The sequence below is a fragment of the Phoenix dactylifera genome, chromosome 18, assembly GCF_051530095.1.
Source record: "Phoenix dactylifera cultivar Ajwa chromosome 18, Ajwa_hap1_PhDact_Kaust_v1.1, whole genome shotgun sequence".
In the NCBI taxonomy this organism is placed as follows: domain Eukaryota; kingdom Viridiplantae; phylum Streptophyta; class Magnoliopsida; order Arecales; family Arecaceae; genus Phoenix; species Phoenix dactylifera.
Genome location: NC_143207.1, coordinates 16,890,227 through 16,912,793, shown reverse-complemented (window position 1 = coordinate 16,912,793; position 22,567 = coordinate 16,890,227). Strand labels below are relative to the sequence as shown.

General features: G+C 41.5%; 2 protein-coding genes across 2 annotated transcripts; both read left to right on the top strand.

Annotated features, from left to right (window-relative positions):
* The first annotated feature begins 4,545 nt into the window (after positions 1-4,545).
* LOC103703413 (proteasome subunit alpha type-5-like) lies at positions 4,546-11,816 on the top strand. The gene is made up of 9 exons (XM_039131541.3): positions 4,546-4,709; positions 4,804-4,885; positions 6,850-6,963; positions 7,049-7,150; positions 7,751-7,809; positions 10,699-10,801; positions 10,969-11,034; positions 11,122-11,222; positions 11,603-11,816. Exons 1-8 carry the CDS (start codon positions 4,696-4,698, stop codon positions 11,212-11,214), a joined length of 633 nt encoding a protein of 210 aa, XP_038987469.2. The 5' UTR covers positions 4,546-4,695; the 3' UTR covers positions 11,215-11,222; positions 11,603-11,816.
* A 7,015-nt stretch (positions 11,817-18,831) lies between these two features.
* On the top strand, positions 18,832-21,744 carry LOC103703326 (subtilisin-like protease SBT1.5). The gene has a single exon (XM_008786142.5). The coding sequence runs from the start codon at positions 18,935-18,937 to the stop codon at positions 21,329-21,331; it is 2,397 nt and encodes a 798-aa protein (XP_008784364.4). The 5' UTR covers positions 18,832-18,934; the 3' UTR covers positions 21,332-21,744.
* Positions 21,745-22,567: the final 823 nt, after the last annotated feature.

Below are 22,567 nucleotides of genomic sequence, written 5' to 3'. Positions count from 1 at the left end.
GCGCGTTGAAGGTTCCTGGCCGTATGATCGGGAGAGGGGTACGATGGTAAATATCGTACGGGTGGTTTTGTTAAGCCCGGATTGGGCGGGGTGGTTTCGAGATTGGGGGGACCAGTGGTGGGGCCCGCATGATGCGCGTCCATGCGGAGAAAATTGGACCGAGAATTTCTTTGGCCTCAAAAAAAAAAAAAAAAAAAAATGAAGGGGTCTATTTCGATCAACCTTCTTTTATACTTGTTAATCGCATGTCACCGATCAATGCATGGACTAATGAACCACACACGAGAAAAAAAAAAAAAAAAAAAAGAAAGAGAGAATGCTTTTAAGGGTAATGCTTCATTGGAGGATTACTGGATAGTTTCTGCTTATCAAAGATTAAGTTGGACTATCCGGCCCGTCGAGCCTAGCTTGAAATTTAGCAGATTTGGATATATAGAGTATCTTGATAGAATGCTTTTTGTTTCGGAGATTGCGAGAGCTTTACGTCTTTGAGATGGAAGTCAATTCCCTACAACGCAAAAGATGCACGCAGAGGATACATACTTGAGAGAAAAGGTTCTTTAGAGCCCATGCAATGCAATGGTATAGATGGCTATAATCATCTTATGATGTAGCACTAGCAGCTGCGATTTAAATAAATAAATGCACTCCCCATCTTTATGGACTGTATCCACATATATTATGTGTAAGTCGCTAATTTAAAAAAAAGAAGAAGAAGAAGAAGATGCTTTATGTACCAACAAAAAAAAAAAAAAAAAAAGAGGCTCATAATTATGGACTATATCCACATGTAAGTTGTTGATAAAAAAAAAGGAAAAAAAAAAGAGAAAAAAAAGCAAGCTCACAGACCCCAAATGATGATAGCAGGAAAGACGAGAAGAAATGGTGTAGTGCGGGAAGTTCAGCAAATAGAACGCATGTGAAGGCCAATGGGTGGATGATGCTGACTTCTGCTGGAATTTCGGAGATATCCTCGGAGTTTGGGATGTCAACTTAATTTGGACAAGGCCGTACGCTCATTAATCTCCAACATAATACTTAGCAATTTTTTTTTAAAAAAACCACATAATAATAAGCTAAATGAAGAAAAAATTACTAGTTGGATTAGATCTAGGGATGGCAATCGGATCGGATCGGGTCATAAACGGGTCGGGTCACATGCAGGTCGGATCAGAAAATCATAAATCTGAACCCGAGCTGTTTATTAAACAGGTCAGAAATTACAACCTGAACCTGACCTGTTTATTAAACAGGTAACCCGACCCGACCCGTTTAACCTGTTTAATAAACAGGTAACCTGTTTATCCAACCCGATCCGACCTGTTTAACCTGTTTGCCCAATCTGACCCGTTTAACCTGTTTAGACCTGTTTAACCTGTCCAAACCAACCTGTTTAACCTGCCCAACCCGACCTGTTTAGACCTGTTTAGACCCGTTTAACCTGTTTAAACCTGTTTAACCTGTTTAACCCATTTAACTTATTTCGACCTGTTTAACCTGCCCAACAGTTAAACGGGTTAAACGGTTTAAACGGGTCAGACATCTAAAACTTGTATCCGACCCAATAATAAACAGGTTAAACGGGTCGACCTATTTACGACCCGAACCTGTTTAGGCCAAATCCAAACCTATTTATGGCGGGTCAAACATGGGTTGGGTTAGCGGGTCGGGTCATATTTTGTCACCCCTAATTAGATCTACTACTGGTTGGATCATGCACAAATACATTCATATTGTGGTCACTTCTTTTTTTATGACTTTATGCATGTTGCTTCGTAGTTGGATTGATCCGTCACCAAATGATAGGTGCAGTATAGCATCCAGAGTTCATTGATCTAGGATAAGTCTGAAGTTGTGTTACCATGTTGAGTGCAGCAACATTTCTCGAAGAACCAGGGAACAAAATTTGGGGTTTGGAACAATTTATGTAGGGTTATGAATAGAGTTCAATAATCACCAATCGCTATCACTGCAAAAATCCAAGGTGAATTGAAGGTGAGGAAAAGGATTTTTAAACCGAGGGATTAGAATAATTAATACCTATATATACATGTATGTATGTATGTATGTATTCAGGTAAACACGAGGATGGGAGAGGCTATAGAAAAGTATTGGATGGAAGTATAATTTACGTCCAATTTTAAAAGTTTTTGTGTAGTTTACTCGAGTACAACTTTGACTTTTTCATATAAGGTAAACGAATTCACTAATACTGTTAATTTAACTGAGCATAAGTATAGATTTTAAAAGCTATTGGAGGTAGGTGTAATAAACAAAAATCTCAAGAGGGTTTTTATAATTTACTCTAAAAGTTATTAATCTCCAACAAGTCAAAAAGAAATTGATTGCTCGTTTAGACAATGAAAATGTCTGACTAATTCAGTATTTTAACAACTAAGAACTGTTGATTAATTTAACACTCCACAATCCAGCCATTTAGCTGCATCATCATCAAGTCCATAGAAGACTGCCGACAATATGGCTAAAAGAGAAAAGCTAAAAGGCAGGAGATTGGTCTTTCAGCTTTTTTTTTTCTTTCTTTGGTACAACGGCAACTCACACACGCAGATATGGGTACAATCAACAAAATCAGAGACTGCGGCACAGATGCATGGTCATTCCAGATGAATCCTCCTGAGTGGTGGGCCGTAAATGAGGCCACCCAATCGGCTGCGCTATTCGCCTCCTTGTAGACATATGTGGCCCACGAGAGGCCATTCTCGTCTAAAAAACTGCGAACATCACGTAGTAGCAAATTCGAACTCGTGTCGAAACCCTGGCCCCAGATCTACTCTATCACCGTGGCCGAGTTCCCCTCAAGTATAATATGGTTCGCTCCCAGCACCCGTCTTGCATATATGACTCCCTCTCATGCAGCTTTGAGCTCAGCACAGACCACAGACGTGTCGAAGATCCGCCGGCCTTCCGTCGCAATCAGTCAGCTCTTTATCTTTAGAAGCATGTAAGCAAAATCAATTGATTCAGAATCCTGAGTTATTTACCATCCAAACAGGACACGAGCTATTCTATCAAGTTTAAAACAGCTGTTGTTCGCATCAAATATGAGGCTAGGTGCTTGATGGAAGTAGTCAATGACCGAACCCACCGCAATCCAAGGTGGAAACAACGAGACACCAAGATTAGGCCCAGTGCTGCTCATACCCTGCCAAATATAGAGGAAATCTCAAGTCTTGGGAACCAACTTTAATACACAATATAGTTATAATATGTAATAACGGATACTTGAGCTGACACCTTAAAGAGTTCAAAATTTTAAACCTAGTAGAATGCATAAATCAGCTGCCAAAATTTTATACCAAGTGCAGTTATAATATGCAGCAACCTTAAAGAGTTTAGTGGGGGCTCTTGGGGTGACATACTCATACAGAACTTTCTACCTGCATCGAACATTTTCTGATGGAAGGGGGGCCCAGTGGGGGCTGCTACGTGGCTGGGATTAATTCCCCCCGCCCCCCTCCCTCCTTTCGGTTTACAAAAAAAAAAAGAGTTCAAAATTTAAACCTAGTAGAATGCATATATCAGTGGCCAATAGGAGAATGGCAGTGGAAGGAGAAGTGTTAATGTGTTATCAGGATTTGGGTTGGTCTGCATGCCAATGCAAGAGGATGTGGTTCCATTGAGTTAGGTCTTGAACATGGAAATCATAATCAGGACTCTGATAATTTCATCAAAATTAATTTCATAATTTTTTTTTTGTGGAAATAGGTATCCAAATCAACTTCTCTATCTATTTCCACATTTTTTTTGGATTGGGTCATCAAGCAACTCCGATATCCTAGGAGAACGATCTTAGCTTAAATTAAAAGTTAAACAACTAAAATTTTTATACATTCTACTACTTTTGTGTATATGATGCACGCTCGGTTCAAATCATTTTGATGGTTTAAGGACATGAGTGATTTCATCTTCTTAACAAGACCCTTACAAATTAACATGCATGCCACGGAGATGGGTTCAACCCAACTCATTTATTATCACTTATAAGCCTAAATTGTCCCTTTTCTTTTAACTTGGGGTTAAGATAGGGTTTGAGTTTGGAAAAGGAGACTCCATTTTTCAACCAATTTTTAAAGGTATAATTATTTTACTATATTTGCTATAATTTAATTAGTCCTCTACATTTAATTCAAAATTTAAATTCTAATGTTTTGATAAAATTTAATTTTTGAGTCTTAAACTTTAGGAGGAGACTTTCCTTGCTTGAAAATTTATTATTTTTCTAATCCAAACGCCAAGACTTATTCCCACTTAGTTGGAAACCCCCCATCTAACAATATTTTCCTATGAACTAACTATCGGCCTCAAAGAATCCAAGCCTGAGCCCTCAAAGCCATGGTCCATTGGCGACGTCTTCGAACTCGGGCCTAAAAGAATTTTGGCCCAAGCCAGAGCCCTCAAAGCCTTGGTCCATTGGCGAAGTCTTCGAACTCGGGTCTGGTGAGGCCCATTAAAGCCCAAGCTTTGGAGGTACGGATCCCGTCACCGCCTAGGTAAGAGAAATCTTTCACCTCCACTCGAGAACGTTTCGGTAGCCCAGTCAATCGAGGCACATTCGCCGACTACTGTTCTTCTTTCTTTGATATTTCTCTTCCCTCCGAACTCCTCTTTGAACGCAAATTCCAGGGTTTCGGCGCGCCGCATTGCGGGATTCTAGGGTTCAGGGCGATCTACGAGATGTTTCTCACGAGGTGAGTCCTTATCGATCTCGAAACTAGGGTTTTTTTTTGGTTTTACTGGTTCAGTCGTTCGCTGACTTCCGTGGGATTTGGGTTGGATTTGAAGGACGGAGTATGACCGAGGGGTCAACACTTTCTCGCCGGAGGGAAGGCTGTTTCAGGTCGAATACGCAATCGAGGCGATCAAGGTACCATTTTTATCGCAATTTTTGGCATATAAGCTTGCTCTTCGCGCTGCTTTGTGATCATTTAAGCTTCTAATTTGTTAAGCTGAATTGGGGTTGTGAAGGGTTTCTCTTTAGATACTATTGTTGCTGGTGTTTCCTTATAGTGGATAGTTATGTGATCTATGGATTATATTCCCATAATGCTCAAATTTCAAGTCAGTTTTGAGTTTAGTTAATTTAAATATTTTGGTCGGGAGTATTAGGAAATAGTCTTATGATCTTGGCCTCTTATACGTTGCTAAGGAGTTACTTATCTGATACGCAATAGAAAAGGAAATGAGTAGAAAAGAGAATATGTTATGTTACCTGGTGAAAGTCTCCTTGAATTAGTATTGCTTGATAATGGAAGTTTAGGGTACAAGTAAGCTTGCCTTTGGTCTCAGCCAGCTTAGAGACAGTGAGGTGGAATTTTTGAATGCTTAGCTGGGTATGGTGGTTTTTGGTTATCAGTGGCAAGTCCATTCAGGAGAATTTATTTTACTACTTCCTGTGCCTTTTCAGTTAACTTTTGATGGTTTTAAGCCTTTAGCTTCCAGAACCGTTAGTTCAGATGATGCTATTTTATTTATATCTGTTTAAATTATTAGATCTTTAGGTTGTAAGTAAATGCTGAGATCAGAGAGTCTGTAATGATATTGGGGCATGTTTGCTATTGAAAAATTCTGCCTAAAATTTTAAATAGAAGGTTCTTTTTTAAAGAAGAGAATTGGTTTTGGAAATGTTTATGTAGAAGGGTTTCCTGTAAAGATAGAAACCAAGATTTGGCTTTTAAGAGCTAAGAAAATCAGAAGAGATGGATGGCATGAAAAATATTTCCATTCATTCAAACTATCATCATTTTATGAAAAATTTTCATGTCAGGATGGTTTGTTTGCCTGCTATGAAAATAACAAACTGAGAAGGATTTTGCATGGTTAACCTTGGTGATAAGAATAGAACTTTCATCATAACTGAGCCCTACTTTCTGATGCAAGCATGACAAAAGCCTCGCTTGGTATAATTTAATAGGTCCATCTGACCATTAAATTTGAAAGCCCACTTAGAACCAACCACATTCATGCAATTTTTTATGCACAAAAAGTTCAGTAATAGTTAGCTAACCAACATATTTTTACTGCATTCACTGTGCTACATGATTTTACCCCCCCCCTTTTTTTTTTGAGAAAGAGAGGGAGGGAGACTCACCTGCACTTTAATTATCCAGATCCACCAACCACATTCATACATTTTTTTATGCACAAAAAGTTCGGTAATTGTTAGCTTACCAACATAATTTTGTGCGTGTGTGTGTGTGTGTGTTTTTTTTTTTTTTTTTTGAGCAAGAGAGGGAGGGCGATTCACCTGCACTTTAATTATCCAGATCCAAATACAAAAATTATATGCAAGCCACTCTAATCAATTTTGATACATTTGTGCAAAAATTGTTATATGACATGATATATCATGTTTTATAGTAAGCATGCGATGGACTGAAAATTGTTATATGACGTAATATATCATGTGTTACGAGTAAGCATGAGATGAACTACCAATAATAATATGCTAGGTCTATAGTTGGATTTCACAAGCTTATTGTAAAAGCATCCTTGATATGTAAGCTGCTTGATCATTTCATTTCATCATGATTGGAGCTTGTTCTCATTCCCTGCCTCCACGTTATAACTCCTATTTTTTGACCCCCGAACAATCTAAGAGTTCCATTTCTATCAGAAGGAAAAGGTCAGAGAGAGAATGAGTTAGCAACCCTTTCTTTTGTGGTATTATATATTCTAAATCCTTTTTTGTCTGTCTTCTCTGAAATTGTTAGAAATCTGCATTTACTTATAAATTTTTTTTAGAATTCATATTTTTATTTACATTCACAGGTTGTACACATCTTTTTATTAGGTCTAAAGCTCACATGTAATGAAAAAAATATATTTCAGGAGCCAAGCAGTGTAGAAAAGATCATGGAGATTGATGAACACATAGGTTGTGCTATGAGTGGATTAATTGCTGATGCACGCACTCTTGTTGAACATGCACGAGTTGAAACCCAGGTGTTGTTTCATCTTGAATTGCACTCCAAAGTGGCGTAGGTGCTATAGTATTTATAAGTAACTTAATATATTGCCTGGTTGTCAGAATCACAGCTTCTCATATGGTGAGCCAATGTCAGTCGAGTCTACTACACAAGCTCTCTGCGATCTGGCCCTTAGATTTGGTGAAGGCGATGAAGAATCTATGGTAACTGGTGCTAATTATTTTGAACCTGACTATAATATATCTGCACATCTGGAATAAGTATGTTGATTCAGATTGTACCTGAATAAGATACGGGTTGTGGGGCCAAGATATATTAGATGATGCATTTCCTCTGCCTGTCAGTATTTTTGCAGCTGATGGGACCCATAGCATGCCAGACATGTTTGACAAAAACATAGTTCAGAACTCCAGATTCTTAATTCCTTTTCCTTCTCAAGGAAATTTAGTCCCGGTTAATTGGTGTCTCTTTGAAACACTTTGCCTTTCTCACTTTGTGCCATCACATTGTTTAAGACTTTTTGTCCTATCTTTGTTACTATTCTATGTGATCCTTGCTTTCATTGTCTTGAAGAAAATGATGAAGCGTCTGAGGCATTAACCCAAGATATGGTGCCATTGAATCTTCAACTCAAGTTTAAAAGGAAAATACAATTTTTTTTACCTATTCTGATGTTTGCTCGTTTTTCTTTCTTTATAAAAATATTTTCTCCTTTTAGAAAAATAATGTCATGAAAAAAATAGATCTTAATTGCAGTCATAATACAGTATTTTTCTTATATGATATAATGTTCGTTTATACAGTCACGTCCTTTTGGGGTGTCTCTCCTAATTGCTGGACATGATGAGAATGGGCCTAGCTTGTAAGTACCTAGTGTCTTGATATCTTGATTTTCAAAGTTTTGATGCTTTACAATTTCGTATGTTTGGTATTGGTAGTATTCTTTCTATGTATTCATCTGTTTGATATACTCGAGTTGATCTCTTTGTATTCTAGTAGTACAGCTTCAGTCATCCTTTTGTTTTGAATGCATTAGATGTTTAGTAAGAAAGATGGTGTGTATCCAGGACACCATTTAATTGCATAAAATTACGACTTCGTAATGAAGCGATAAGCTGTAATTCCATACAAAACAATTGCCTGGTAACTAGTTATAACAATGTAAACCTCAACTCTAATACTAGAAGTATCAAAAATTACTAGACATAATGTGGAAAGACTTAAATATGATATGATAATATGAAATGAGATATTTTAATGATTCTCCTTCCAATACAGCCAAATTTCTTCACTTGTGTATGAATGGCATTGAGCAGCTTCTTGGAAATCTATGTGTTTGCCTAACATACTGATTCCTTGGAGTAAAGTTATATCTAGTAGCAGCAAGTACTGTTACCTTTGAAAATGTGTACTAAGGGTTCTCGAATCATGTACTAAAGGTTAAAGACATGTTTCTGAAACATGCTCATCAAGGTTGTTAACATCCAAAAATTTTACCAAATTGCTGTTTCGTACAATATGAGTCCATTTTCATATATGAAACAAGTTCATTTGCATATGTCAAACTAATTTCTCGTTATAAGAGATCTATTATATATTGGAAGAGGAAAAGGAGGTATACTGTATTTTTTTCATTATTATTGTACTGGGGTGAAGGATCAATTGGGATTAGGTTTAGGAATACACTTCAGGCATATAGTACATATCTAGTGGATTTAAACTTTACAATCTATTCGGAGATATGAATTAATACTTATTAGCGAATTTTCTTTCATCTAATCTACTAGCACCAATTATAAATGTATCATATAGTGCGGGAGGAAATGGTATGGGAGGAAAATGTCTGCCATGATTTTTTTTTTTGATAGCTTGGATGCATGGAGGGCCAGCCAAAAGTCGGAGTGAGGCGGGATCAAACTCAGGTCTTTGTATCAATACAAGAGACTTTACCAACTTGACCAGTTGACACCCATTAGGCCATGGAAACTTTGAAAGAAAGATTTTTTTAAAAAAAAATCTATAGTTTACTTCAGATCGACATTTACCCAAAAAATTTAGAAAAGTGCGGCACATTTGACTGTCACATTATCAATGTATTTTTTTTGTTTGTCTGTTGAAGACAGGTGTGATGGTGATTGTACATTAAAACAAAGGCTTTTGTTTTCATATGAAGAATTCAGGTTGCAACATAATATGCAACTTAGTAAAAAATATCAGCTATGGAGATGGTTTGAACTTATAATTGATGACAGAAGAAGTTCTTGGCTACATCTCAAACACACCCATTTGAAAGTTTCCATACTTGTAACATTTGCTGCATCATTTGAGTTGCATAAAGATGTGGATGGAAGTGTGCTACATTTGTGTATCTTAAGATATAGATGGATATGAATTCATTTGCAAGGGAGGTAAGGTAAGTAGTCTGGGGGTCCTTTACCTATAGGTGCTGATCAATCATCCTCACCAGTGCATGCCTTAGAGCAGCTGCCACAGCAATTAAGTGTCAAGCACCAAAAGAATATGAGCTTCCCCTGTATGATGTGTGTGAATGTTTGCAGCTGCAGCCATAACCATGATGTTCCATATACCTAACTCTTTTAAGTTTACATGCAAAATGAAGCATCTCACTGTTATGGATATCAACTAGGCAGCAGGTAGTGTTTACAGTGTAAGAATTTGTTCATGTTATAAGAGTGCAAGCAATACTAGGCTGCAGTAATCAGGAGCAACATTAGCATCACCACCATCAATCTTGTCGTTCTCATCATCCTCTTTATTGCCTTTATGGTCTAGAATGCTAGTCAAATCACTAACTTGTGCTTTTCATCCTGATCAGAGGTTGATCAGTTGAAACCTATTTTGCTCCCTCGGTCTCAACTATAAAGATCCACCATTGCTGTTTTTAATATTATCCAACTAGTATTCTTTGTCAAAACCAAGTATGCCAGCTTCTTTTTACACCCACTCAGCAAGTTGGTCATTTTTGGTTCAGTATACCATAAAGAGATGTACCGTTACCCTTTAATCTCCAGTTCCCAAAGTTCTAATGTCTCCTGGCTCTCAACCTTATATCGTTATGGCGCAAAGCAAAAGTCTAAGTCCCTTCACAGGTGAATTAGTTATCAAATTTGGTGATGGATGGGTATAAAAAAAAAAGTCTTCAGCTACCTGTCCTCACATTTACCAGAGGATGCCATTTGTCGTACGAAATTCATCAGAATGTTTTGCAGTGCCTGTAATGGCACCCATGTTCACCAATCAGCTGAAAGACCATGAATATAAATTATCAGCATGCTTATAATAAATATTACAACTTAATGAAATCTACAGATGCAAAATTACGAAATTAAGTACGGACTGATTATTGCATTCATGATAAAAAAACTTATACAAGTTCTGTTGGAGGAGGCCAAACCATGTGAAAAAAACTATATCCTTAAATCAATGAAAATAAGCTCGAGAGTCATCCATTGGTCTGTACACTGAAAAGGTTGCTCCTGTACATTAAACCTATTCAGAAACTCTACATACCCATTGCTAGGACTGATGATCTACAATGATCCATAATCTTTTTGGCAGGATGACAGAAATCCAAGTAAATTGAATAGTTCATTTTCATTTTTGTTTTATCATTTACAGGAATAAACTCCATTGCCTTTTACACATACAAGTTGAATAGCTTTTTGCACATGCTTACATAAATATAGTTTCCTTCTGCAGTTTATTTACTTTTCTCACATGCAATATGCAGATACCACACAGACCCATCTGGCACATTTTGGCAGTGCGATGCAAAAGCAATAGGATCTGGTTCAGAAGGAGCTGACAGCTCCTTACAAGAGCAGTATAACTGCGTATGCTTTTGCTTGGTCAATTATACGGTCTTATATTTGTTATTATTTATTTCGAGCTAGTCATCTACCTCTGGGATTCTTTCAAATATTCAAAGCCATCAAAACACACTCTTGAATGATGTTAGCCTCAGAAATATACTGGGTGATGTTTCAAAGTTTTTGTACAGGATATATCCCTTCAGGAAGCTGAAACGATAGCACTCTCGATCCTGAAACAAGTGGTGGAAGAAAAGGCAGGACCATTTATCTTGTTAGCTTGTTTCATTTCGTTTTCTGGACCATCAAAATAATGCTGATATAGGATTTTGCTCTTTATTCAGGTAACACCAAACAATGTTGACATTGCAAAGGTGGCTCCGACTTATCACCTCTATTCTCCTTCTGAGGTCGAAGCTGTCATCAATCGCCTGTAAAAGAATTGGTATTAACGCTTCCATTGTCTTCTCTCCCACAAACTACTCTGATATCAGCTCAGCATGTTGGGATTCTTTTTCCCCATTGGAGAAAGTCCCAGGAGAAACCTTATTCCATATTTCTCAGATTTACTTGCACTGATCATCTCATCTTGCTTGTGTTTGCACTCACCGACATTTTCTTTTGGCTAATTTGCAAGATAAATATCATAAACTTGGAATGTTCAGCCTACAAATATCATTCACTAAAATGTGTCATGGCTTCCTCTGCTTTGAGTAACTATTTGATCAAAAGATATAATTAGTAGACCTTCTTTTGCACTGAACAGTCAAAACTTTCTTTGATAATCCAAGCTGATGCTTGTACTGTTACTTTCTTCTCCAACAGGTCAAGTGCTGTCATTATTCAACTCCATTGCCTTTGACACTGCAGCCAGGGCTAGAGACCCTTTTTGATGGAATGCAAATTGTCATGAGTTGCATGACTGAATTGGCTTTTATTTATCACACTGGATGTGAGTTGTGCTTCTTTGATGACATAAAGTTTAAATGTGGGACTTGCTCTTTTTAGTAATGATTACTTTTTCTTTGGTTGCATCAAATTCTTAGATGGCATGGAGATTTGTTCTTGTTCTAAAAGGAAGTGGTTATTTGTGATGTTGTAAAAGGTCGGCGAGGGATGGTTGTGTGACTTGTGTCTAGCTTTGGGTTCCACTACCATAGAAGAATAATTGTTAGGGGATGTTGGGTGTACTAAGGGAATAAAGCCTCAATTTGGAGAAGGGCTTGCACAGATGGTCTGCCCGAGGTCAACATAAAGTTTTTAAGTGGACTCTTTAACTACATAATTTGAGAATATTCTCAATCATGAACTTGTTTTCATAAAGCATTTCTAAGTGATAATCAAATAGGTTGGTTGTTTCCCATGAGGCCATGACTAATCCCTTAATCATGAGTTTCCTATCCAATTACAAAAGCATTTGTGATGCTTTTAGTGATGACCCAGAAAACATTGCATTCCCTTCTATGAATGTTTCAAGCCCCACAGGGAGAAGCTTCCTAAAGGGCTCTAGATTAAAGTGGAGTTATTCTATGAGAAACCTAGCTGTCAAAACATTATTCATAATGTTCTTGCTCACTTAAAGAATCCAATGATGATTGAGTTGCAGTACTGTGGGTTTGTTTTCAACTTTATCAGCACAGAGATCACCATGTATTCTAAAGAAAGATGTCTCAAAGGAGTGTTCTCAGAGGGAATTAAACAAGAAAAGGAATGTGTCTAATATGGTATTCAAAGATGACACCATGCTCTGTCACCAACTCCATGTACCAGTCTGCTTGAGTATGGGCATATGGGTCTGCTTAAATGTGAAGATAGGTGGACACTATTACTATTGTCAGGGCTCTGAAAGCAGCCTAGATTTGTTATTTTGAGAGAAAAATGAGGTAGGGGACACACACTGCCTGGCAGAGAAATTATTATTAATTGGGAGTGGGAAGAAGCAGTCCTCTTAAAGGGCAACGTGGGGCCTCTTACCTCGGTTTCATTCATTCCTAGCTCCTCCAGCAGGTAAATGTTGGAGCTCGATTTGATTCAAAATATTCGAACTTGAAACCCAACTCAAAATTGATCGCGCATTAATATCCAAGTTTGAAATCAGCTTGACCCGACTTAAATATCGACCAAACCGTACACAAGCTCAAATTTGAGCCTCTGTCATAACTAAAAAAATATAGTTAAAAAATTCAAAGTTAAGTCAGATTTTAAAAAAAAGTTAAATACTATATTTTACAATATTAAATTAACAATATATACTGGATTAGATTTGGAGCCTTCGAGTCGAGTATTTTGTTACTCGAGCTCAACTTTGAAAAACTATTTTACTTATTTGAACTCGACTCGAACTCAATAATAATCTAATCGAGTCGAGTTTGGACTTAACTCAGAGCTTTAAGTAGCTTGCGAGCTGCTGGGCTCATTTGCATTCTTATCCGTTCTACGCATGCTAATGCACATAAACAACCGGTCATTTGTTGCTTGACTAGTCATGATTCTAAGTGATTTGCGCGCGCGCGATAAGGTTCTTATATCCATAGTGAAGAATGTATGCACAATTCATTCTTGAGATAGGTTCAACCAGACAATCAAAGAAAGTTTTAACTGAAAAAGTGGCTCACAACTTGATGCCAATATATTACAGAAGAGATGACTCATGAGTGTGACTTCTTTTATTTTTCCCATTACCTCTTCCCATCACATAGAGTGACACTTTTTAGGCTTTATAGTCAGTAGGTTCTGAATGCTCCTTTTGTCTTCACACAGGTGCAAATTGTAGCGTTTGTTTGTTTGTCTGACAAAGCTAGTTGTTGATGAACAACAACCAGAAGGAAAAGGTTTTACTTTCAAAAATTCACCTTCAGTCCTTTTCCACCTGATCTGTTAACTTAAGTCATGTATTTAACTTTCTAATAGCTACCATCCGCCACTTCATTTGAATCCCCTAATCTTCTCCCTGCCCATTTGCTTCACTGCCTCTCACTAGAAAAGCAGAGGGTCTGCTTCTTTTTTTTTTTTTTTTAATGTTCATGTACCAAAGTGCATACATGTCAATCATGGTAATGAGTCACTACATTTTTTTTAAATTTTTTCATGATATTAAAAAATATCTTGTTCATTGTGAAATAAAAACTTAATGGACTCAAACCACTTTTTTTGAAAAAAAAAAAGTACCATGTTGCAGTACACAAAAACCAATGGTAAGTTCTTAAAATACAGTTCTGATTTGAGAATTCACTGAAATCACAATGAAAACCAAAGTTTCTGCAATCTCTTGAAAGATTCCATGGTCAATGCTGGGAATATGATTTGTGACCATGGTTAGAGTGCAATAGGGAGAACAGACAGGAAACTAAGTGGATTCTTCAACATGAAACCTTTTGCACAGCTATGACTCATCCCTGCTATTAAAGGGAGTTCTAATAATTGCATGCAGCATACACCTACCCCTCACTCTCTATGTTTCATCTCTCCCGAAGTAAAGTACTGGCCCATCACCCATGCCTGTGCTCTGCTTTTCCTCTCTCTTGTTCTTCTTTTTTTTTGGAAAACCTATCTTGTCCACACCTTGGGCATCTTCTCTTTAGTATCCTTCTACTTGGACACCTTTCAGAATAGAACAAGTGAGGAGTCAAAAAAGTCTCTCCAGGGTTGAACCTAATGCATGGTCATGCAATTGAAATTGCTTGTATATAAAGTTTAATTAATATGGCTTTGAACATGCTCATAAAGAATGATGCAAGTGGGCTCTATAATTTGGCAGATGTACAGTGGTCCCTCCTAGAAAGAAGCCTGATATCTCTTGGGCTTGCTAAGGTCCCTAAAAGAAAAAAAAGTGATATAGGAAGATTTATTTGAATAATTTTTATTTTATCTATTAAGCTGTAAAGTCTGTGGAAGTCAATAGAGTAACTTGTAGGTAGATCATGCTTAAGTGACATGGATTTGATGCTTTAAAGAAGAAGACTTTGCAATTTAGGTGAAAGCACAAAGGAAGCAATTTAAAGGGGACATAATAGAAAAGCAAAAAAAAGAAACACGTAAGAGATATATAGCTTTTTCGAGCCGAAGAATGCATGCAAATTGGTGATGGACACAATCTTTTGATCAAAATCAAGACACTTGTGAACTAGCAAAATTGGTCGACACAAACTCCACACACTCCATTGGCAAAACTCGAGTGGTTGAGGGCTGCAGTATCTTTGTTACAAACTTATTGAGAGCTCATCTAAGCTAAATCCTAGAAGCATGACAAAATATTGACCCTTAAGAGATACCTAAACTAAGAAAACAGTTTGCATCTCTATGGTGCCTATAAAGGGATTGAGATGTCATAGAAAACCAGATAGATAGATATCCATTGTCATCTTTTGTCCATAGATGCTGCATCCCTTCAAATGCTGATTAATGGCAAATTCGGTCGAACCATGAGACACCTCTCAACTTCTTGCATCTTAGCATATGTGCATCTTCTTTATGTATCATGTTGCATACGCTATATTAAAACAAGGGAAAAAGCTGAAATCTCTGTATATTATATTCACCATTAGAGCAATATGTACATCAATATAGAGCCTAACAATATGGCTAATAAGGAAAATATATCAAATGTATTAAGACTAATAAGAAAATATCAACCATAACTGAACTAGGACGATAACATACTCCACGTTGCAACAGCCAACTTAGCCATGCATAATTTAGGGTGAACATATGCACAAATTAACATAACAAGGGCAATTCTTAGCCATCGATGCTCCTATATCTCTCTCATTTCAAAGCCTATTATAATGAGTGGAACAATATAGGATTAACATCATTAATAGGTGTCGGCACCATCAGTGCAAACAAGAGAAGGAATGGAGAATTAAATCCTTCCATCTTAATATAGATCATTCCTAGCTTTTTCTTCCTCTAGATAGCGAGACATTAAGAAAATTAGATTTCTTGTAGATCTTATTTTCAAATAGTTTTCCCTCCTCTTCTTTATTAGGTTTACTCTTCGTGTCACCATTTCAAAATCCAACAGCCATCATAATGTTTGTTGTTTGCTTTATAGAAAAGTATCATTGAAGTCGAGCTATCTAATAGCTTGTCTGATGTTAACCAAATATATATATTAAAAAAAAACTCCTTGCATGTAATTTACTAGCACGATGCTTTCGTAATTTTTATTTTCGAGAATTAGATTGCAAAAAATGCTCAATATACAGAAAGCTTAAAATTACAATATTTTTCAAGCCGTTAAATTTAACTGAAACATGTTTGCACAAAATAACAAGTTCTTAATAAGCATTTGCTTGGTTGTTTCTTATAAAGTTTTTTTTTTTTGTTGAGAAAACTAACAAATCATAAATCTTAAAAATGATTTATTTGAAAAATGGTTGTTTTACACAGAAATCTTGTTTATAGTAAAACTTAAACGCTTCTTAAGTACTTTTATTTCGTGAAAAAATTAAAACAAAACAAAAAAAAAAAACATCAATCATGGCCATTGCTATAGGACATCATCCAAAAGTTTGTACGGTCAAAAGAGCAGAGAACCCAATAAAGACAACTTTTGGACACGGTTCCATGGAATTTTTGGCACGGCCTTCCAGGATCCTGATTTAAATGAGACCAAACCGAATCACCATTGACGAGCCCACCTGTAAACGGTCCTGATCTATTGCATATCCAATCAAAATCTGGAAATCAAATGATGGGGAACGGACGGCTGGCATGCACAGAAACGGAACGCGTCGACGGGAGTCACGGGCGAGGCGCACGTGGGGGGACCACGCGGAAGGCTACTGCTACTTTTGTCGTTCCAAACTCCCGACCCAGGAAGCAAACGCGTGATCCCCGCCGGACATGCAACACATCTGGATGCATCTTAGACCATCCGTTAATGCGATGCACCTGATCTCTGAAATCACGAGTGCAAGCTGTTCTTGTACTCTCCAGTACTCTCCTACCGGGCAGGAAAGTTGATCGACAACCATTCCATAGTGGAGGATGGTCTTGGGGAGGACTTGCTTTTTATTATTATTATTATTATTATTATTATTATTATTATTATTATTATTATTATTATTATTATTTTATTTTAACAACACTACAGACCCACTGTATATGGATGCAACCAATAAAATTAAAAAAAAATAATATAGAGAATGAAACACCAACACATAATCACCATATATGAAGCATCCAGAATTGTGAGCAGTAAATGAGGCCACTCAGTCAGCCACATTGTAGACTATTATTGTTTCAATTAAGATTTGAAGAAAGAAAAAAACAAAAGATAAGTTGAGCTCAACAGAATTTGCTCATGAAAATGTCTAGCATTTATATTTAGAGTTAAACAAAGCAGTTAGAGATGGTCCCAGCTTTCCTTGCTGATAGAATCCTTTCTTAGTGATAGCAGGCAGCAGAGTTCATTTTTCATCTCGAAAAAAAAGGTTTTTATATGTGCGTGTGTATGCATGTATATATCTATATAAAATAGTATAGATGAGTCTTGAAAATCTAGTGTTGATTTAATTTATTCTAACATTGGCAAAAATCAAAATCGCATTTCATAGTTGATTCAAAACGCATAATTGATTTCCAAATTAGACTTGGTTAAACTCTTACAGGATTTCGTATGCCTTGGAAACAAATATGCAAATGCTGAATGACGTCTAAGTCGAAACTCCAAACTATAATCAACTTAAACTGGTCTCATTTGATGCAAAAATGCATGCTCTAAGCTTCTTGTTGGAGGAAAACCCAAGTCATGCCAGCTTGGAGGCGCTCGACCAAAGAGCGCCGACCAGAGAGGCGCTCGACCAAAGAACGCCGACCAAAGAGCGCCGACCAGAGAGGCGCTCGACCAAGGAGCGCCGACCAAAAAGGCGCTCGACCAAAGAGCGCCGACCAAAGGCGCTCGACCAAAAGGCGCCCGACCAAGGAGCGCCGACCAGAAAGGCGCTCGACCAAGAAGCGCCCGACCTCACAACAAGACACTCCGCTAAGCAACCGGCTCGGCTCGGCACCCGTGCCGAGCCCGTGCCTTAGCCAAATATCCAACCTCCGCCTAATCCTCTAGAGGATCTGACAACCAAATACACGACTCCACCGTACTCTGTTACCATCCTTAAGCCATTAAGGCACGTGACCTCCGCAGGCCTTCGGCACGCCCTATCATTAATGCGTGTGACCCCTGCGGGCCTCCGATGCACTCAACCATTAAATGAACACGGCTCAAGATGATCTCCGGATCACTGGACCATCAAAGCGTATGACTCTCCCTGATCACCGGTTCACTCAGCAATCAATGCACTTGCCATCTACGAACCCCAGGCCCACCACGGCCGGCGGTTCAACCACTCCAACAGGTCCGATCAACCATGACAGTTCGCTGACTCCGGTCTGATCCGGTCTTATTCTCCACAACGCCATTAATGAGCATGATCGTGCCCAATTATCACGAAAAAGACAATTTGCCCTGTCACCTCCCAGGTAACATAATATCTTTCTATAAAAGAGAACCTGGGGGAGAGAAGGGAGGGCCGGCGCCGGAGAATCCGGCCACCGGCTTTCTTGCAGGATTCTCCAGGAGGACACCACCAGCCGACGCGCCGCCACCCACTGTCCCGGCGGCGGAGCTCCTCCCCTCTCAGTTCGCAGCCGCCCCCGGGTCCAATTTCCAGCAACACTTCTTATATTCCATCACCATCAAAAGATTCGAATGCCACTACTAATCTTTCGACTTTAATCTCCTACCACCACCACCATTGAAAGGTTGGAAGACTCTCTAATCCAATTCCAAAGGGGAGAAGATCCTGATCTAGTACTCTCATCTAATTTTTAAGATTAGAATGTAGATGTTTATAGCAGTGTTAAACTTGGGTTTCTCAAGGGCAATATGCACTTGAGCCTGCTTAAGGTTGCACGTTGCCTTATTTGTGGGACCTGAGATACATGAGTATTTCTCGAATTCAGTGGCTAAAACAATAATAAACTAACCGAACTAAGGACACCAGCTCGGTCCCACCGAGACACGGCACTGCTTTCCACGTATAAACCCACGGGCTCGCTCGTACTCTCCCACCCCAACTCCACTCTCCTTCTTCCTTCTCCTTCCTTTACGTCTACCTTCCTCTTTGTAAGATTTCCGAGTGGAGGACCCAAAACAAAATGGAAATAAAGCTCCAATCTCCATTCCTTCCCCTCCTCCTCTGTCTCCTCCTTCCTTCCATCTCGGCCGTCGATTTCAACGACAGCAACGGCGGCAAGCGGACGTACATCGTCCGCGTGGACCGCGACGCCAAGCCGTCCATCTTCCCCACCCACGCCCACTGGTATGAGACCACCGTCGACGCCGTCTCCGCCTCCGCAGACGGCGCCGCTGCCGACTGGACCCCCGGCGGCCCTATCATCCACACCTACTCCTCCGTTTTCCACGGCTTCTCCGCCCGCCTCTCCCCTGCCGCCGCCACCTCCCTCTCCTCCATCCGCGGCGTCGTCGCCGTACTTCCGGAACAAGTCCGCCGCCCCCTCACCACCCGCTCCCCTCGCTTCCTTGGCCTCCTCTCCTCAGACCGCTCCGGCCTCCTCGCCGAGACCGACTTCGGCTCCGACCTCGTCGTCGGCGTGATAGATACGGGCATCTGGCCCGAGCGTCGGAGCTTCTCCGACCACGGCCTCGGCCCCGTCCCCCCCAAGTGGAAGGGCGCCTGCGTCGCCGGCGCCGCCTTCCCTGCCACTGCCTGCAACCGCAAGCTTGTCGGTGCGCGCTACTTCTCCGGCGGCTATGAGGCCACCAGTGGCCACATGAATGAGTCCGCCGAGCTCCGCTCCCCGCGCGACACCGACGGCCACGGCACCCACACCGCCTCCATCGCCGCCGGCCGCTACGTCTTCCCGGCCTCCACCCTCGGCTACGCCCGCGGCGTCGCAGCCGGCATGGCGCCCAAGGCCCGACTCGCCGCCTACAAGGTCTGCTGGGCCGCCGGCTGCTTCGACTCCGACATCCTCGCCGCCTTCGACGCCGCCGTCGCCGACGGCGTCGACGTCGTGTCCCTCTCCGTCGGAGGCGTGGTTGTGCCCTACTACCTCGACGCCATCGCCGTCGGTGCCTTCGCAGCCGCCGAGGCCGGGATCTTCGTATCCGCCTCCGCCGGCAACGGCGGCCCCGGGGGGCTCACTGTCACCAATGTCGCCCCTTGGGTCACCACCGTCGGCGCCGGTTCCATGGACCGCGACTTCCCCGCCGACGTCAAGCTCGGCAACGGCCGGATCCTCCCCGGCGTCAGCGTCTACGGCGGCCCCGCCCTTGCCCCCGGCCGCCTCTACCCGCTGATCTACGCATCCGCCGCTCTCGGCAGCGCCGGAGGGGGAGCCGGAGACGGGTACTCCTCCTCCCTCTGCCTCGAGGGCTCGCTCGACCCCAACGCCGTCCGCGGCAAGATGGTCGTCTGCGACCGTGGCATCAACTCCCGCGCCGCCAAAGGCGAGGTCGTCCGCAAGGCCGGCGGCGTCGGAATGATCCTCGCCAATGGCGTCTTCGATGGCGAGGGCCTCGTCGCCGACTGCCACGTCCTCCCCGCCACGGCCGTCGGCGCCGCCTCCGGCGACGAGATCCGCAAGTACATCGCCGCCGCTACCCCCCACTCGCCGCCCACCGCGACCATCCTCTTCCGCGGGACCCGCCTCGGTGTCCGGCCGGCGCCGGTGGTGGCTTCCTTCTCTGCCCGCGGGCCCAACCCCCAGTCGCCCGAGATCCTGAAGCCGGACCTCATAGCCCCGGGGCTCAACATCCTGGCAGCGTGGCCGGACAGCGTGGGCCCCGCGGGGATCCCATCGGACCGTCGCCGGACGGAGTTCAACATCCTGTCCGGTACGTCCATGGCGTGCCCCCACGTGTCCGGTCTCGCCGCGCTGCTCAAGGCGGCGCACCCGGAGTGGAGCCCGGCGGCGATCAAATCAGCGTTGATGACCACTGCCTACACCAAGGATAACAAGAAGATGACAATGCTGGACGAGTCCACCGGGAATTCATCCGATGTGTTCGACTTCGGTTCCGGCCATGTCGACCCCCAGCGAGCACTGGACCCGGGGCTAGTCTACGACATCTCCACAATGGATTACGTGAATTTCCTCTGTAACTTGAATTATACCCGACAGAACATCAGGGCGGTCACGAGGCGGGCGGCGGACTGCAGCCGCGCAAGGAAGACCGGGCATCCCGGGAATTTGAACTACCCATCATTCGCGGCGGTGTTCGTCGATGACGGGAGTGGGAAGAGGAGGTCGACGCACTTCATAAGAACGCTGACGAACGTCGGGAATGGCAGGGCGGTGTATCGGGCATCGGTGAGGGGGCCGGAGGGGAGCACGGTGGCGGTGGAGCCGGAGGAGCTCGCTTTTCGGAGGACAGGGCAGAAGCTCAGCTTCGTGCTGAGGGTGAAGGCAGCGGCGATGGAGAGGCTGCCGCCGGGGAGCTCAAGTGTGAGGACCGGCGTGCTGACGTGGAGCGACGGGAGGCACGTCGTTAGGAGCCCAATTGTGATCACAATGCAGGCACCTATGTGATGGCACCGGAAGCAAAGAGCAGCACACAACTTTGTTGAAACCCCTAGCTCAGGGATTTAGAAAAGTTCTAAGAACTAGAGGTTTTTTTGTTCCTTCCTCCTCCTATGCCCTTGGTGCTGAGGTTGAGATGTAGGGCTTTAAAAAGGTTATTTAGTATGTATATGTACTAATAATATTGAGAGCTGTGGCTTCTGGCTTGGAAGAGAGCATGAGAGCACTGTGGATGTTTAAACTGGGAAGGGAATGATGCAGCAAGCAAGCGTTTGAGAAGAGACAGAGGGAAAGAGGATGGGTTGTGGGGTGTTATGTTTCTTGGTGCCATGTATTTGTTTTATTTATCACAGTGTCTTTGTATTTTATCTTGCTTTGGATGCATTTGACAGAGCTAGAGCCATGTGGCTGGTGACTGCAAAGGATTGTGTTTGGTTGCTTGTTTTGATGTGGAGAGAGAGCCTGGGGCTGAAAATTTGAGTGATGATTTTGGCCGCTACCACATGCTACAGGCTGGTTGTGTCTGCTACTTGAATTGGTAGGATTATTTTGGGATATGTTTGGTCGGGAGGAGTTGGGTTCTGAAATGAGGATGAGAATTAGCCGCTCTTGTTCTTGTTCTTTAGTTGGGGAAAGTGTTATTCCCATTTCGATTTCAGTCGGGAATGAGATGCCCTAATATTCCAAACTTTAATTCGGAGGAATTTTATCTAGTACTCAAATTTTATGTTATTTCTGATTCTGATTTTAGTCGCGAACCAAATGCATCGGAGAGTATGACCGTTCGAATTTTCATATAATTTATTTCGATTTCACCCCCACCTCCGGCACATTGAGGTGGTGTATCTTTCAATTTCATGAGTCTTTTATTCACACCGTTCTAAAGTTTAAATCTCTTTTACGAAGAATTCTGATAAAATTAATGTTAATAGGCGGGGGATTCAGATGAATCCTTGAGTTTATGGGAGACTTGGAACGAAAAAGAAGGAATAGATATGCAGACATTGATATCCAGACCCAGGTCAAAAAAAGGAGGACAAAGTTGAAGCTCAAGTAAGTTTCAGAGAGGGTCAGACTTAGGATTTTGACAAAGGCCTGGAACTGGGTGTAACAATCTAGGTGGTCAACCCAAATTTAGCTCGGGTCCAACTTAACCTGCTAACAGCCCTAGATGAGGAGCCTGAGACATGATGCTATGTTAAAATTAATTTTAATAGACCTCCATGGAAAACTGAGTCTTCCTGC

What these genes read in the sequence shown, in the direction of transcription:
- LOC103703326 (XM_008786142.5), top strand. Translation starts at nt 18,935, where the DNA reads ATGGAAATAAAGCTCCAATCTCCATTCCTTCCCCTCCTCCTCTGTCTC.
- LOC103703413 (XM_039131541.3), top strand. An exon ending in AAGGCGATGAAGAATCTATG is followed by an intron (nt 7,151 to 7,750) that starts GTAACTGGTGCT and finishes TCGTTTATACAG; the next exon opens with TCACGTCCTTTTGGGGTGTC. An exon ending in GATGAGAATGGGCCTAGCTT is followed by an intron (nt 7,810 to 10,698) that starts GTAAGTACCTAG and finishes TGCAATATGCAG; the next exon opens with ATACCACACAGACCCATCTG.